The sequence below is a fragment of the Neophocaena asiaeorientalis genome, unplaced genomic scaffold, assembly GCF_003031525.2.
Source record: "Neophocaena asiaeorientalis asiaeorientalis breed wild unplaced genomic scaffold, Neophocaena_asiaeorientalis_V1.1 scaffold87, whole genome shotgun sequence".
NCBI classification, from domain to species: domain Eukaryota; kingdom Metazoa; phylum Chordata; class Mammalia; order Artiodactyla; family Phocoenidae; genus Neophocaena; species Neophocaena asiaeorientalis.
In genome coordinates, this window is record NW_020175432.1 from 2,172,005 (window position 1) to 2,184,171 (window position 12,167).

Consider the following 12,167-nt stretch of genomic DNA (forward strand, 5'->3'; position numbering starts at 1 on the left):
GTCTGGGGACGCCAGGGCCCACGCGCTTGGTACTCAACAACCCTTGAGGGCATCCCAGGGAGGTCGAGAACTAGAGTGGTAAAACCCATGTTGCAGCAGAGGAAACTGAGGCTCAGATCTTGAGTCCCAAACCAGATCCTGACTATCCAGGTTCGACTCGTGACACAGCCGGTCTTATACAAATGGAAGTTGATGGAGAATCAGGCTGGGATCCTGGCGAGAGCAGCTGCTCGGTGGCAGGGCAGATTCTGAGGTCTGACGGCTTTACCGCACAGCCCCAAGTTCAGAGCGCTCAGCGTCTTGGGGTCGGGGGGCGGGGGAGGCTGGGCTTCCCGGGCAGGCCTGCAGATTGACGTCACTTCGAGCGGGCCGCTGAGGAGGGTAGGAGGCACTTTGTGTCTTTAAGGCCGTTTGGAGGCGGGCCCTGACGGCTGACTCCGCCAGGAGCTCTCCTCCCCTTTAAGGCGCGCGGCAGGGGCGGGGTCCCCACGGCCCCTTTAAGGCGCCGTCCGCGTCCGCCGGCAGAAAAGCGGCTTAAAGGCGACGCGTGGCGCGATGGCGGCGACCCCACGCGCATGCCGGGGGCACGGGCGGCCCCTCCCGGTGCTGCTGCTGCTGCTGCTGTTGGCGCTGCCACCTTTGGAGGGCCCGCCGGGCGCCGCCGCCTACTTCCCAGAGGAGCGCTGGAGCCCCGAGTCGCCGCTGCAGGCGCCGCGCGTTCTCGTCGCGCTGCTGGCGCGCAACGCGGCCCACGCGCTGCCTTCCACGCTGGGCGCGCTCGAGCGGCTGCGGCACCCCCGGGACCGCACAGCTCTGTGGTGAGCGCGGCGCCCGCGGCCCCGCATCCGGCCTGCTGTCCCCATCCCGGCGGGTCCACGCCGCGCCCCGCCCGCTGTCCTGGCACCGGGCGGGCCGGGCCAGCCCTACCCGTGCCTTTTGCTTGCTGCCCCCTATCAGGGCAGGCCAACCCCACGCGTGCCTTCCTGCTTGCTTTCCCCCTGCCGCATTAGCACCAGCTGGAACGGCGCTTTGCCTGCTGGCCTCTTTAGGGTGGGGCGGGCCACAGTTTTGCCTTCTGGCCCCCGCATTAGGGCATATCCGGGATCACCCGTGCCGCACTGCCCGGAACTAACCCGCCAATCCACTTGGTAGCACACACAGCTTCAAAGGGAAGCCTGAGAACCCGCCCCCACCCTCAGTTGGGGCGTTGCAGTGGCCCACATTGCACTTCTACTAACTGAACGTCTTTATGCTCCTGCTGCCGTATTGCTCCCAGAACCCAGCCTGAATCGGACCTCCTGCCTTCTGACTACTGGAGTGGGTGGGTCGGGTAAGGGACGGAAGGCGAAAGGTTGCGGGGAGTGGATCCTTCCTAGAAGCAGAATGGGGCAGGGCCATGAACAAGCCTGACTGGTGACTTACCGCTTCCTGCCTCAGTTTCTTCATCTGGAAAATGGGGATACTAATATAATTCTAGTTGGGTTGTCTCTGAAGATGAACAAGTTACTGAGTGTGAAGCCCTTGCGCCTGGCATCAGTGACCAGAGCTGTGGTTATTATTATCATTACTGTTATCATTGTCATCGTTGCTATCCTTGTTGTTGACTAAATAACAGTTCTTTTGGGAGAATAACTCTCAGCTGATGGTCAAACTAGACTTCCAAATATTCCTTTTCCCTCCAGGCCGGATAATCCAAGCACACAGTTGGTGTTTAAGAAATGTTTGTTGAATGAACGAGTGACCACAGCCCACTCCAAAGTGGTATTGCTCATAGGAGAGAATTGAGGAAGGTGGGGCAGGGCTGCATGATATATATATATATTTTTAATTAAATCTCACATATTTAGTAGCGAATGTGGTTATAAGATCCTTGATGCCCCATAGTACGCATGTCATCTAATGTGTTTTTCCAAAATTAGCTTGTTTTAATCCCCTCTGCAGCCCCGTGAAGTGGGTCCTGTCCTCACCCTGTGTGTCACAGATGAGGAAATTGGGGCACGGAGCACGGAAGTGTCTTGCCCAGGGCTGTGTAGCTGGTGGGAGGCCCAGCCAGGTCGTGGGAGCCCTTGTTGCCTTGCTGCTCCTCGTCCTGCCTTGGTCTCCCTAACTTCACTCACTGGCCTGTTCTGTCTGCAGGGTGGCCACGGACCACAACTCAGACAACACGTCAGCCGTGCTTCGGGAATGGCTGGTGGCCATGAAGAGTTTGTACCACTCTGTGGAGTGGCGGCCGGCAGAGGAGCCCAAGTGAGTACCAGGCCTTGCCCTGCCCCCTGCCCCCAGCTGGACTTGGCTGTGCCCCTGCTCACACACCCTCCATGACTCCCCATCATCCTGGGCCAGCCCCCAGCCCCCAGTCCCTGATGCTCTAGCCCAGCTCTGCAGCCTTCAGCGCTGGCTGTGGCTACTCTCACCCCACCTCAGCTTCACCAGTGGGTCATAAGCCTCCCATTGGACCTTTGCGCGTCATTCGCTCCACCTGGAATTCCTTCATTCCTTGGTCTTTGTGGCGGACGCCCACTGCTTTGTTCCCTGTGTCACTCAGCTGCAATGTCAGCTCTGCTGCTTAGCGTCCCTATGAGCCCCTGAGTGATGTGGACTTCGGTTCCTTTCACTCTTTCAGGATTTATTTCTGTACCCACCCACTGCCCAGACCAGATTAGGAGTCTGGGAGGTCTTTGGGTCTTCTCTCCTAGTGGCTCCCCTCACCCTCAGGGTTGTCTCTGCAAGGCAGTAGAGGCCCTTTCCCCTCCCCTCTGGGCCTTTGCACATGCTGTACCCCCTACTGGGGACACACCTCCGTTCTCCTATTTTCTCCTTGCTTCTTCCCAGCCTTCAGATCCAACTTACACATCCCCTCTTCCAGGAAGCCCTCTCTGACCACCCCACATTCAGCCAGCTCAAACCTCTCTGGGCTCCAAGAATGCCCTGTGCTTCCCACATCACAGCTGCCTCTCCACAGGTCCTACCCAGACGAGGAGGGCCCCAAACACTGGTCTGACTCACGCTATGAGCACGTCATGAAGTTACGCCAGGCAGCCCTGAAATCGGCCCGGGACATGTGGGCCGATTACATCCTGGTGAGTTTCTTGGCCAGCCAACCCATGGGTCCCTAGCCGAAGGTCTGGGGTATCCAAGGGAAGGCAGAGTGGCGGGATTTGGAGACCAGCCTTAACCTCATTTTACAGAGGGGAAACTGAGACTCTGAGAAGGGAAGTGAGTTGTCAGAGGTAACACAGCAGGTTAGTGGAGGAGCTGGGATTTGATCCTCGGCCACCTGGATTCTTAATCATCAGGAACAAGTGGGCTTTTGTGTCCCCAGCCGACCCCTGTAGTTGCACACTCGGGTCATCTCCACTTTTATCAGCATCACCAGTGATGTGAGTTCTCTCTGCAACCACGATGATGACCTCTGGGTCACTCCAAGAAGCAGGAGGATGGGGCGGGGGCTGGGGGATGTTTGGCGACACTGAGCTGCTGAGCCCTGACTTTCACTTCCTCCTCCTGGGCCTCTGGCAAGAGGGGGCCGGTTGAGGTTTTGAATGCAATGTTGGGTTACGTGCCCACAGATCACGGGTCTCCTGTGAGCTCCTTCAGCCTGGCTCCTTGACCTGGGCATGGTCCCCTCCCCTGATGCGATGGGGAGGGCATTGACAGCTGAGCCTGGTTCGCCACGGAGGTTGAATGCAGTGATGCCAGCCTGACAGTGCCCACGGCGGGTTTCCATCTACGTGCCAAACCTCAAGCTTTGGTCTCTACCTTCTTAATTTATTAATCAGCATATACCTATTGTCCACTCCCTGTGCCCTCCTCGTGCCGGGCCCTGGGGACACAGTGAGGATCACACAGGCTGAGCCCCACCTTCCTAGCATCCCAGGAAAGGTGGATGTGACCAGAAAGCAAACAAAACTGCATGAGGAAATACCAGAAGGTGGCCAGTGCTGTGAAAGACACTTGATGATACAGCAGTGTTCTGGGGCTGCCATAACAAAACACCAACACTGGCGGGCGTAAAACAATGCAAGTTTATTGTCTTGCAGCTCTGGAGGCCAGCAGTGTAAATCAGGGTGCAGGCAGGGCTGCATTCTAGGGGAGGATCCTTCCTTGCCTCTTCCAGCTTCTGGGGGCTCCAGGTGTTCCTTGGCTTGTGGCTGCATCACTCCAGTCCCTGCTTTTGTGGTCACGTGGTCTCTTCTTATAAGGTCACCAGTCACCGAATCTAGGGCCTACCCTAATCCACTATGAACCCCATCTTGTTTTAAAAGTAATTATTGTTTTATTTGTTTATTTATTTTATATTCTTTTCCATTATGGTTTATCACAGGATATTGAATATAGTTCCCTGTGCTAGACAGTAGGACCTTGTTGTTTATCCATCCTATGCATAATAGCTTACATCTGCTGATCCCACACTCCCAGTCCTTCCCTCCCCCATCCTCCACCTGCTTGGCAACCACAAGTCTGTTCTCTATATATGTGAGTCTGTTTCTGTTTTGTAAATAGGTTCATTTGTGCTGTATTTTAGATTGCATGTATAAGTGATACCATATGGTGTTTGCCTTTCTCTTTCTGACTTACTTCACTTAGTGTGGTAATCTCCAGTTGCATCCATGTGGCTGCAAATGGCATTATTTTTCTTTTTTATGGCTGAGTAATACTCCATTGTATATTTATACCACATCTTCTTTATCCATTTATCTATCGATGGACACTTAGGTTGTTTCCATGTCTTGGCTATTGTAAATAGTGCTGCTGTGAACATAGGGGTGCATGTATCTTTTGGAATTACAGGTTTGTCTGGGAATATGCCCAGGAGTGGGATTGCTGGGTCATATGGTAATTCTATTTTCAGTTTTCTGAGGAACCTCCACACTGTGTTCCATAGTGGCTGCACCAATTTGCATTCCCATCAACAGTGTAGGAGGGATGAACTCCATCTTAATTTACATCTTAATTACATCTGCAAAGACCCAATTTCCAAATAAGGTCACGACCACAGGTACCAGGGGTTGGGGGGCCTCCCTTAGGAGGGGGCCCTAGCAGAGATCTAAAGGAGCCAAGAGCCAGCCTCAGCGGGAGCTGGTGGCCAGTGTTGAGGCAGAGGGAACAGAGCAGAGAGCAAGCCTGGGGCATTCAAGGACTGGCAAGGAGGCCAGTGTAACCAGAGTGGGGTGATGGAGGCGGTAATGCTGAGGTGGTAGGTGGGGACCGGACTATTCAGGCCAAGGGAGGGATGTGGCTTTTACTTTGAAGGTAATGGGGAGCCATTGAGGGTGTGTGAACAGGAGAGGGCTAGGTTCTGATTTCTGATTTTCTGAAGTCCCTGTGGCTGCCGTGGGGAGCAGGGCCTGTGGGGCAAGAGGGGGCGTGCAGCAGGAGGCCAGGGTGGGGGCCTGCATGGGGCTGTGGGTTCAGGATGTGTTCTGAGGCCAAGGGGACAGGCCCTGCTGGATGTGTGGGTGCTGGAAGGACCTCACGTCCTGGCCTGAACCTTGTGGGGAGGACGGAGCCATCTCCTGGGAGGAAGAAGGATGGAACAGGCTCCTCCTGGGATCCCTGTGAGTTGGTGCTTTCTCAGACCATTTTATAGATGGGAAAGTGGAGGCTTAGAGAGAGAAGTGACAGCCTGCTGGGTGGGGTCTCAGAAACAGTGAAGAACAGAGGTGGGGCTCGAACCTCCCAGAACCGTCGAGCCCAGGGCCACCTTGTCTGCTTCCCTGGGTTTTGCTTACGTTGTTTGACGTTGACTGGTTTTCGCTTTTTTCTCTCAGCAAACCTGGGTGGAACTCAAGGCTTTGGTTCAGAACTCAAAGCAGCTTTTGACATACCGTATATTTTTGTAATCGGGGACTTAAGTAATCCATATTGGAACGTGAAATCATTTGTCTAGTGTTTTTAAATTATTATTAAAATGGCCTCTTTTTACAAACACTGTGGGTGTTACTTGTAAGAAAATATACAAGAAACAACAAGAAGCTTGGAAAGGAAGAAAAAAATCATCCCTTGTAGTCGTACCTCCCAGAGAGGCTCGCTCTCTGGCTGTGTTTTTTCATTCTGTGTGCTTCCAAAACTAGTTTCCATCACCCCAAAGGAAACCCTGTGCCCGTGAGCGGTCACTCTGCATCCCCTCCCCCAGCCCCTGGTGACTGCTAATTTGCTGTCTGTTTCTGTGGATTTGCCTGCTCTAGACATTTCACATAAACAGGATCATATGCTATGTAGCCTTCTGGGTCTGGCTTCACTCAGCCTGATGTTTTCAGTGTTCATCCGGGTTGTAGCGTGTGTCAGTGCTTCACTCCTCTTTCTGGCTGAGTGATATTCCATTGTATGGATGGACCACGTTTTGTTTATCCATTCATCCGTCAGTGGACACTTAGGTTGTTTCCACAGCTTGTCTTCTGTGGATAAGGCTGCTATAAACGTGGCGTGCAGACGTCTGTTCGAGTTCCTGTTTCCAGTTCTCTCAGTCTGTACCTAGGACTGGAATTGCCGTAACTCCATGTTTCACTTTCTGAGGAGCTGCCAGACGGTTCTGGCTGTTTTCACTGCATCTATATTCCAAGGTCACCAATTCAAATGTCCACAGGGGTCTGGGCAGGAACATAATAGGACCGCACGGCTTGTCCCAAGGGGTAGCCACCTCCCGTCTCCAGCTGGGGCTTGCCACGTGGGAATGCCCTTCCCACGTTGCTGGAGAAGGCAGGGATTCTGGTTTTTGCTCCTGTTTATAGCAAGTGATTCATACGTTCTAAAAATCCTGCACAGGGAGCTTCCCTGACGGCGCAGTGGTTAAGAATCCACCTGCCAACGCAGGGGACACGGGTTTGAGCCCTGGTCCAGGAAGATCCCACATGCCGCGGAACAGCTAAGCCCGTGCGCCACAACTGCTGAGCCTGCGCTCTAGAGCCTGGGAGCCACAACTACTGAGCCTGCGAGCCACAACTACTGAAGCCCACACTCCTAGAACCTGTGCTCCGCAACAAGAGAAGCCACCACAGAGAGAAGTCCGCGCACCGCAATGAAGAGTAACCCCCACTCGCCTCAACTAGAGAAAGCCTGCGCGCAGCAATGAAGACCAAACACAGCCAAAAATAAATAAAATAAATTTTTTTAAAAAACAGAAAAACCCTGCATGGGTAACAGAAAGCGTATCTGTGGACCAAATGCATCAAAGAAAAACCCCACCTCCTAATAGTTGTATAATATTTCATGTCGGGTGTGTTTTCACATCCCGGTAGACAGGAACGTCCTTACCTAATTGTTTTCTGTGGCTTGATTTTTCAGTTGTCTCAACACATTCTGCAAAGGGACAGCAGGGCAGGGCCAAAGTTTCTGTAGCTGGTTCTCCACTGCTAGACTCCTGGGTCGTTCCCGGTTTGTGTGATGAACAACCCTGCCATGAATATTCTGGTGTGGCCTTTCTGGAAGGTGTTGGTGACATAACGGTTTTGGGGGGACAAGCAGGCACCCCCCCACCGTGATGACCCTGTTCATGGGTTGGTGAGTTTCCTTCCAGGCTGCAGCAAACAAGTTATCATCTTTTTACCCCAACATTCAAGGTGTTAAAAAAAAAAAAGCCTAATGTAAAGATCCTATTTTTAGGAATTTTTTTGTTGGCACTTCACTTACATAGAAAAAAGTGTGGTCCTCCCAGCCCCGACTGTCCTCCTCACTGACCAGTGCTGCCCATCTTAAAAGTTCCCATAAAAGGAGCCACGTGGGCTTACCTGGTGGCGCAGTGGTTGAGAGTCCGCCGGCCGATGCAGGGGACACGGGTTCGTGCCCCGGTCCGGGAAGATCCCACATGCCGCGGAGCGGCTGGGCGCGTGAGCCATGGCCGCTGAGCCTGCGCGTCCGGAGTCTGTGCTCCGCAACGGGAGAGGCCGCAACAGTGAGAGGCCCGCGTCCCGCAAAAACAAAAAAAAGTAGCCACGTGATGCACCCACTGTCACTTCCTGTGGCTCGCCAGCACCGTGTGTGGGACCCATTTGTGTCGCTTTGTGCTGTGTGGTCCGTCCCTTCTCTTGCAGTGTCGTGTATTTCATTGTGTGAACGTAACCCTGCTGGTGACTTAGGGCAGAGCTGTCCGTTGAGAGCAGGTGGCTTCCAGGGCCGCACGTGCTATTCCAGGTGCCCCACGCACTGATGCCATGCCGGGTGTTTTGCAGTTTGTGGACGCGGACAACCTGATTCTCAACCCTGACACGCTGACCCTGCTCATCGCTGAGAACAAGACGGTGGTGGCCCCCATGCTGGATTCCCGGGCTGCATACTCCAACTTCTGGTGTGGGATGACCTCCCAGGTCAGGGGGTTACCATGGTAGGGCAGGGGCCTGGGGGTGCTGGGGGCTGGATTTGGAGTCTAACTTAACCTCACACTGCCTCATGGTGAGCATTTGATAAACACTATTGTGATAATCCTTAAATAGACCTTGAGGGAGGGTCTACGACTGTGTGCCCCCTGCCCCTACACCCATTACTGAGGCAGAAACACAAATGCAGAGAGAGGAAGTGACTTGCCTGTGCTCACATAGCCATGACGTGATGATGCCAGGACGGGACTTCAGGCACAGCTTGATCCAGGTGTTCAAACAATATTCCTCTTCCTCCATCCCTTGCGTGGCTTCATTTTCAGACTCCTGGGGAATGATCTCAGCAGCATTCAGCCGAAGTCTACTTTGATTGAACCTTGTCTAGTTTCCTCCTACCCCTGAACCAATTACTGAAGTCAGGAAAATGTCAGGTTCTGATTGTCCCACCCAGTGATGAGGGTGGGGTTTTAGGCAAAGCCAGGGAGAGTGAGGGGCCGGTGATGGAGCAGGGCTGTGCCAGGGGAAGGGGGCTAGGTGGCTAGAGCCAGGATGCTGACCCATCCTATCTCCTCCTATCTTTTTGTTTTGAATTGATGTGTAATTCATAAAATATAAAGTTCACCATTTTAAAGTGAATAATTCAGTGGTTTCTATATTTTAAAGTATGTCATAGAAATCTAAATGTCATATGCTAACAATTCCAGTTCGTAAAGGGTAGGAGGAAGGGAGAGGACTGTTCCAGAAGCTTTTAAAACTTCTAAAAGATTGCCCCCCGACTTTCTTGAAGTCCCACTTCTGATGTTTAATTTTAAAATCAATGGATCTCAAATATCCAGTCCCTTTTTCAGCTTTTTTAATTTCCTTTCTCAAATGCTGCTTTTCTGATCAGAAGTATTGAGCTGGGTCTGCAAATGACGGACTGTTTCCCTGGGTTTCTGTGCCATTGCCCAGCAACTGAGGCTCTGGGGTTGGAGACTGACAGGCCCTGCTCAGAGCCCTGTGCTCAGGGAATGCCCACCACAGCCACAAACTGGCACCCAGTCTTACTCTCCGGGTGTTCTGTGCCTCCTGTTGTCCCGGGCCTCCAGCCTCACCTTTAGGGACCCCCATGCAAAAATCTGCCCACCTCCCCACAGGGCTACTACAAGCGCACGCCTGCCTACATCCCCATCCGCAAGCGGGACCGCCGGGGCTGCTTTGCAGTCCCCATGGTGCACTCGACCTTCCTGATTGACCTGAGGAAGGCGGCATCCAGGAACTTGGCGTTCTACCCTCCCCACCCTGACTATACCTGGTCCTTCGATGACATCATTGTTTTTGCCTTCTCCTGCAAACAGGCAGGTGAGCCCATAGGGGATTTGCCATCATGGGGTGTCTCTCTGCTTCTTTGGGACCAGTGCTGAGCCCGCAGAAGGTTCACAGAACCAGAACTGCAGGGTGCAGCGGTGACTTCAGGTGCAGCTGTATCCAGGTGTTCAGATGATATCCCCAGGACCCGTTCTCTCTCCACCCCTGGCTTTGTTGGGTGGCTTCACTCCCCAGGTCTTTAAGATCTGCTTATTGAAAGTTATTTCCATCTTGATATTTTCCTATATTCCCCCAGATATCTGTGATTGAGCATAATTGTTCCCTAGTTGTATACTTCGGGCAAAAAAAAAAAAAAAGTTTAGAGAGGAAGAAAACATAGCCATATGCTGACCTGTCATTTATTTTTAAACCACGGGTCAGCAAACTATATGTCCCACGGGCCAGATCTGGCCCACTATCTGTTTTCGTATGGATGCAAGCTAAGCATGTCTTTTGGGTTCCTGGACCCAATTCCTATGTGTGGAGGTGGGGGTGTATTCCCCACACCGACAAGCAGTTCTGGGACCCCAGCAGGGTGTCTGAGAATTCAGCTCAATTCCAACTCGGTTCTGGCTCTGTCTACTTGGAGATAGCCTCAGATTCCACAGGTTAAGGGCCCAGTCCCACAAAACTATGTCCCCCACCCTGCTTCAGATGCTGATTGCAAGTCCAGGTTGTCACCTGTGCTTCTGACCAAATGGCTAGAAACCAAAGGTTTCCGCAACTCCTTCCTTGGGTTCTGCTAATTTGCAAGAGCGGCTCACAGAACTCGGGAAACCTGTTTACTCACTAGGTTACTGTTTATTATACAAGGATATAACTGGGGAACAACCTGGAGGAAGAGATGCACGGGGCAAGGTTTGGGGGAAGGGGCGCAGAGCTTCCACGCCCTCTCTGGGCACGGTCCAAGGGCAGACTTGAGTTGTTGAGACAGAACTGTTTGGCCCACAGACCTAAATACTTACTGTCTGGCCCTTCAATGAAAATCGTTTTCGTTGGGTTTATCACTTTAAAAAAAGATACATACTCATTATAAAATTTGAAACCATTCAGAAAAGGAATAACACAGAGATAATGTAACTCATGGTTTGTCCAACTGCATCTCATTTTTGTGCATAAATGTGCATCTTTACTGTTCACCCGCAGTTTTGTGGTTTGCTTTGTCATGGAATCCTGCAGGGACTGAGTCAGTACTGGTGCAAGGCGCTCGTTAACAGTTCTGGAGTTTTTTGGCACTGCGAACCCCTGTTCTGGCTCCAATTCCCCAGATGGAGCGCCAAGGGGTTCTCTGCCGGTTGCTGGGAACAGCTGGACCCATTTACGCTCTGGCCCCGTGCTGGGCTGTGAGGCTTATGCTCTGTTCGGAGGTTGCCTCCACTGCCTTACTGCTCTGTTTTCAATTTTGATTGTGGTTTCCTTGGCCCCAGAGATCCAGATGTACGTCTGCAACAAGGAGGTGTATGGCTTTCTGCCGGTGCCACTGCGGGCACACAGCACCCTCCAGGATGAGGCCGAGAGCTTCATGCACGTGCAGCTGGAGGTCATGGGTGAGTCTGCCTGCGCCAACCTGGGAGGGCTGAGTCGCCTCCCTCTCCCTGCCATCTCACATCTGTGAACACTGACTGTCTGCTCGGCGCCAGTCTCTTTGCCGGGCACTGGGAACCCAGCGTGGACGGTTGTCCCCCCTCTCACAGAGTGCTGGCTTGCAAGCAGCTGTGCACGGCATGCTCGGGGAAATGAGGGTGGGCTTTCTGGCGGAGGTGGCATTAAGATGCAGGGTAAGTAGGAGTTAGCCGATAAGAGGATTGCAGCTGGAGGGAGCAGCACATGCGGAGGCCGGGAGGCTGGAGGGGCTGTGAGCTCAGGAAACAGGTGAGGTCGGCGGGACAGAAGTGGGGCTGGTGAGCTGGGCAGGGCTGGCAGGCAGGGCCAGGGCGGGGACCTCAGACATTCGGCTGAGGAGCGGGCCTTTTCCCCCGGGGCAGTCAGGAGCCGTGGAGGGTGTAGGAGCAGTGAGGGCAACAGGTTTCACTGATGACCCTGCATGTGCATGGCAGCATCTAGGACACAGCCATTTCGGGCCATTTTGTCACTCATGTCCCTGCCAACCTCCAGACCCACTATTGTTTGTTTAATATCTATCTTAACAGACACTTTTTTTTTTTTAACTTGAATACATTTTAAAAAGGAGACTACATATTTTTACCGTGGTTGCAAACTCATGTCTCTCTAACACATATTCAAATAAATCCGTAGACTATTAAACTAGCAGCTGTCCCTCTGGTGAGGTGGGCTGAACGCATAGGTCCGAGCTGCCATTGATGCTGCTTGAGGAGGGGATTCTGCCCCGGCTGAGGGTCTCTGAAGCAACCGGACAGTGGTACGGCGTCCTCTTCCATGGGGGCCTTGCCCTGTGCTGACCACATCCTCTGACGGCCTGTGAAGCAGCATGGCTGTACCTCCCACTGCACAGATGGAGAGAGCCTTGGAGGGCCAGGCCCCTGCCCT

General features: G+C 53.1%; 1 protein-coding gene across 3 annotated transcripts in view; it reads left to right on the forward strand.

Moving 5' to 3' along the window:
• The first annotated feature begins 488 nt into the window (after positions 1–488).
• Positions 489–12,167, forward strand: part of COLGALT1 (collagen beta(1-O)galactosyltransferase 1) — a 21,994-nt gene continuing 10,315 nt past the window's right edge. Inside the window, exons 1-6 of one of the 3 annotated variants that reach the window (XM_024767330.1) lie at positions 489–818; positions 2,137–2,247; positions 2,963–3,080; positions 8,169–8,303; positions 9,449–9,653; positions 11,087–11,206. In XM_024767330.1, coding sequence (XP_024623098.1) covers positions 556–818; positions 2,137–2,247; positions 2,963–3,080; positions 8,169–8,303; positions 9,449–9,653; positions 11,087–11,206 — 952 coding nt within the window. In that variant the 5' untranslated portion in view covers positions 489–555. Of the gene's footprint in view, positions 819–1,095; positions 1,331–2,136; positions 2,248–2,962; positions 3,081–8,168; positions 8,304–9,448; positions 9,654–11,086; positions 11,207–12,167 lie in introns of those variants that run through there. The other 2 variants (XM_024767331.1, XM_024767332.1) reach the window with 2 other exon arrangements.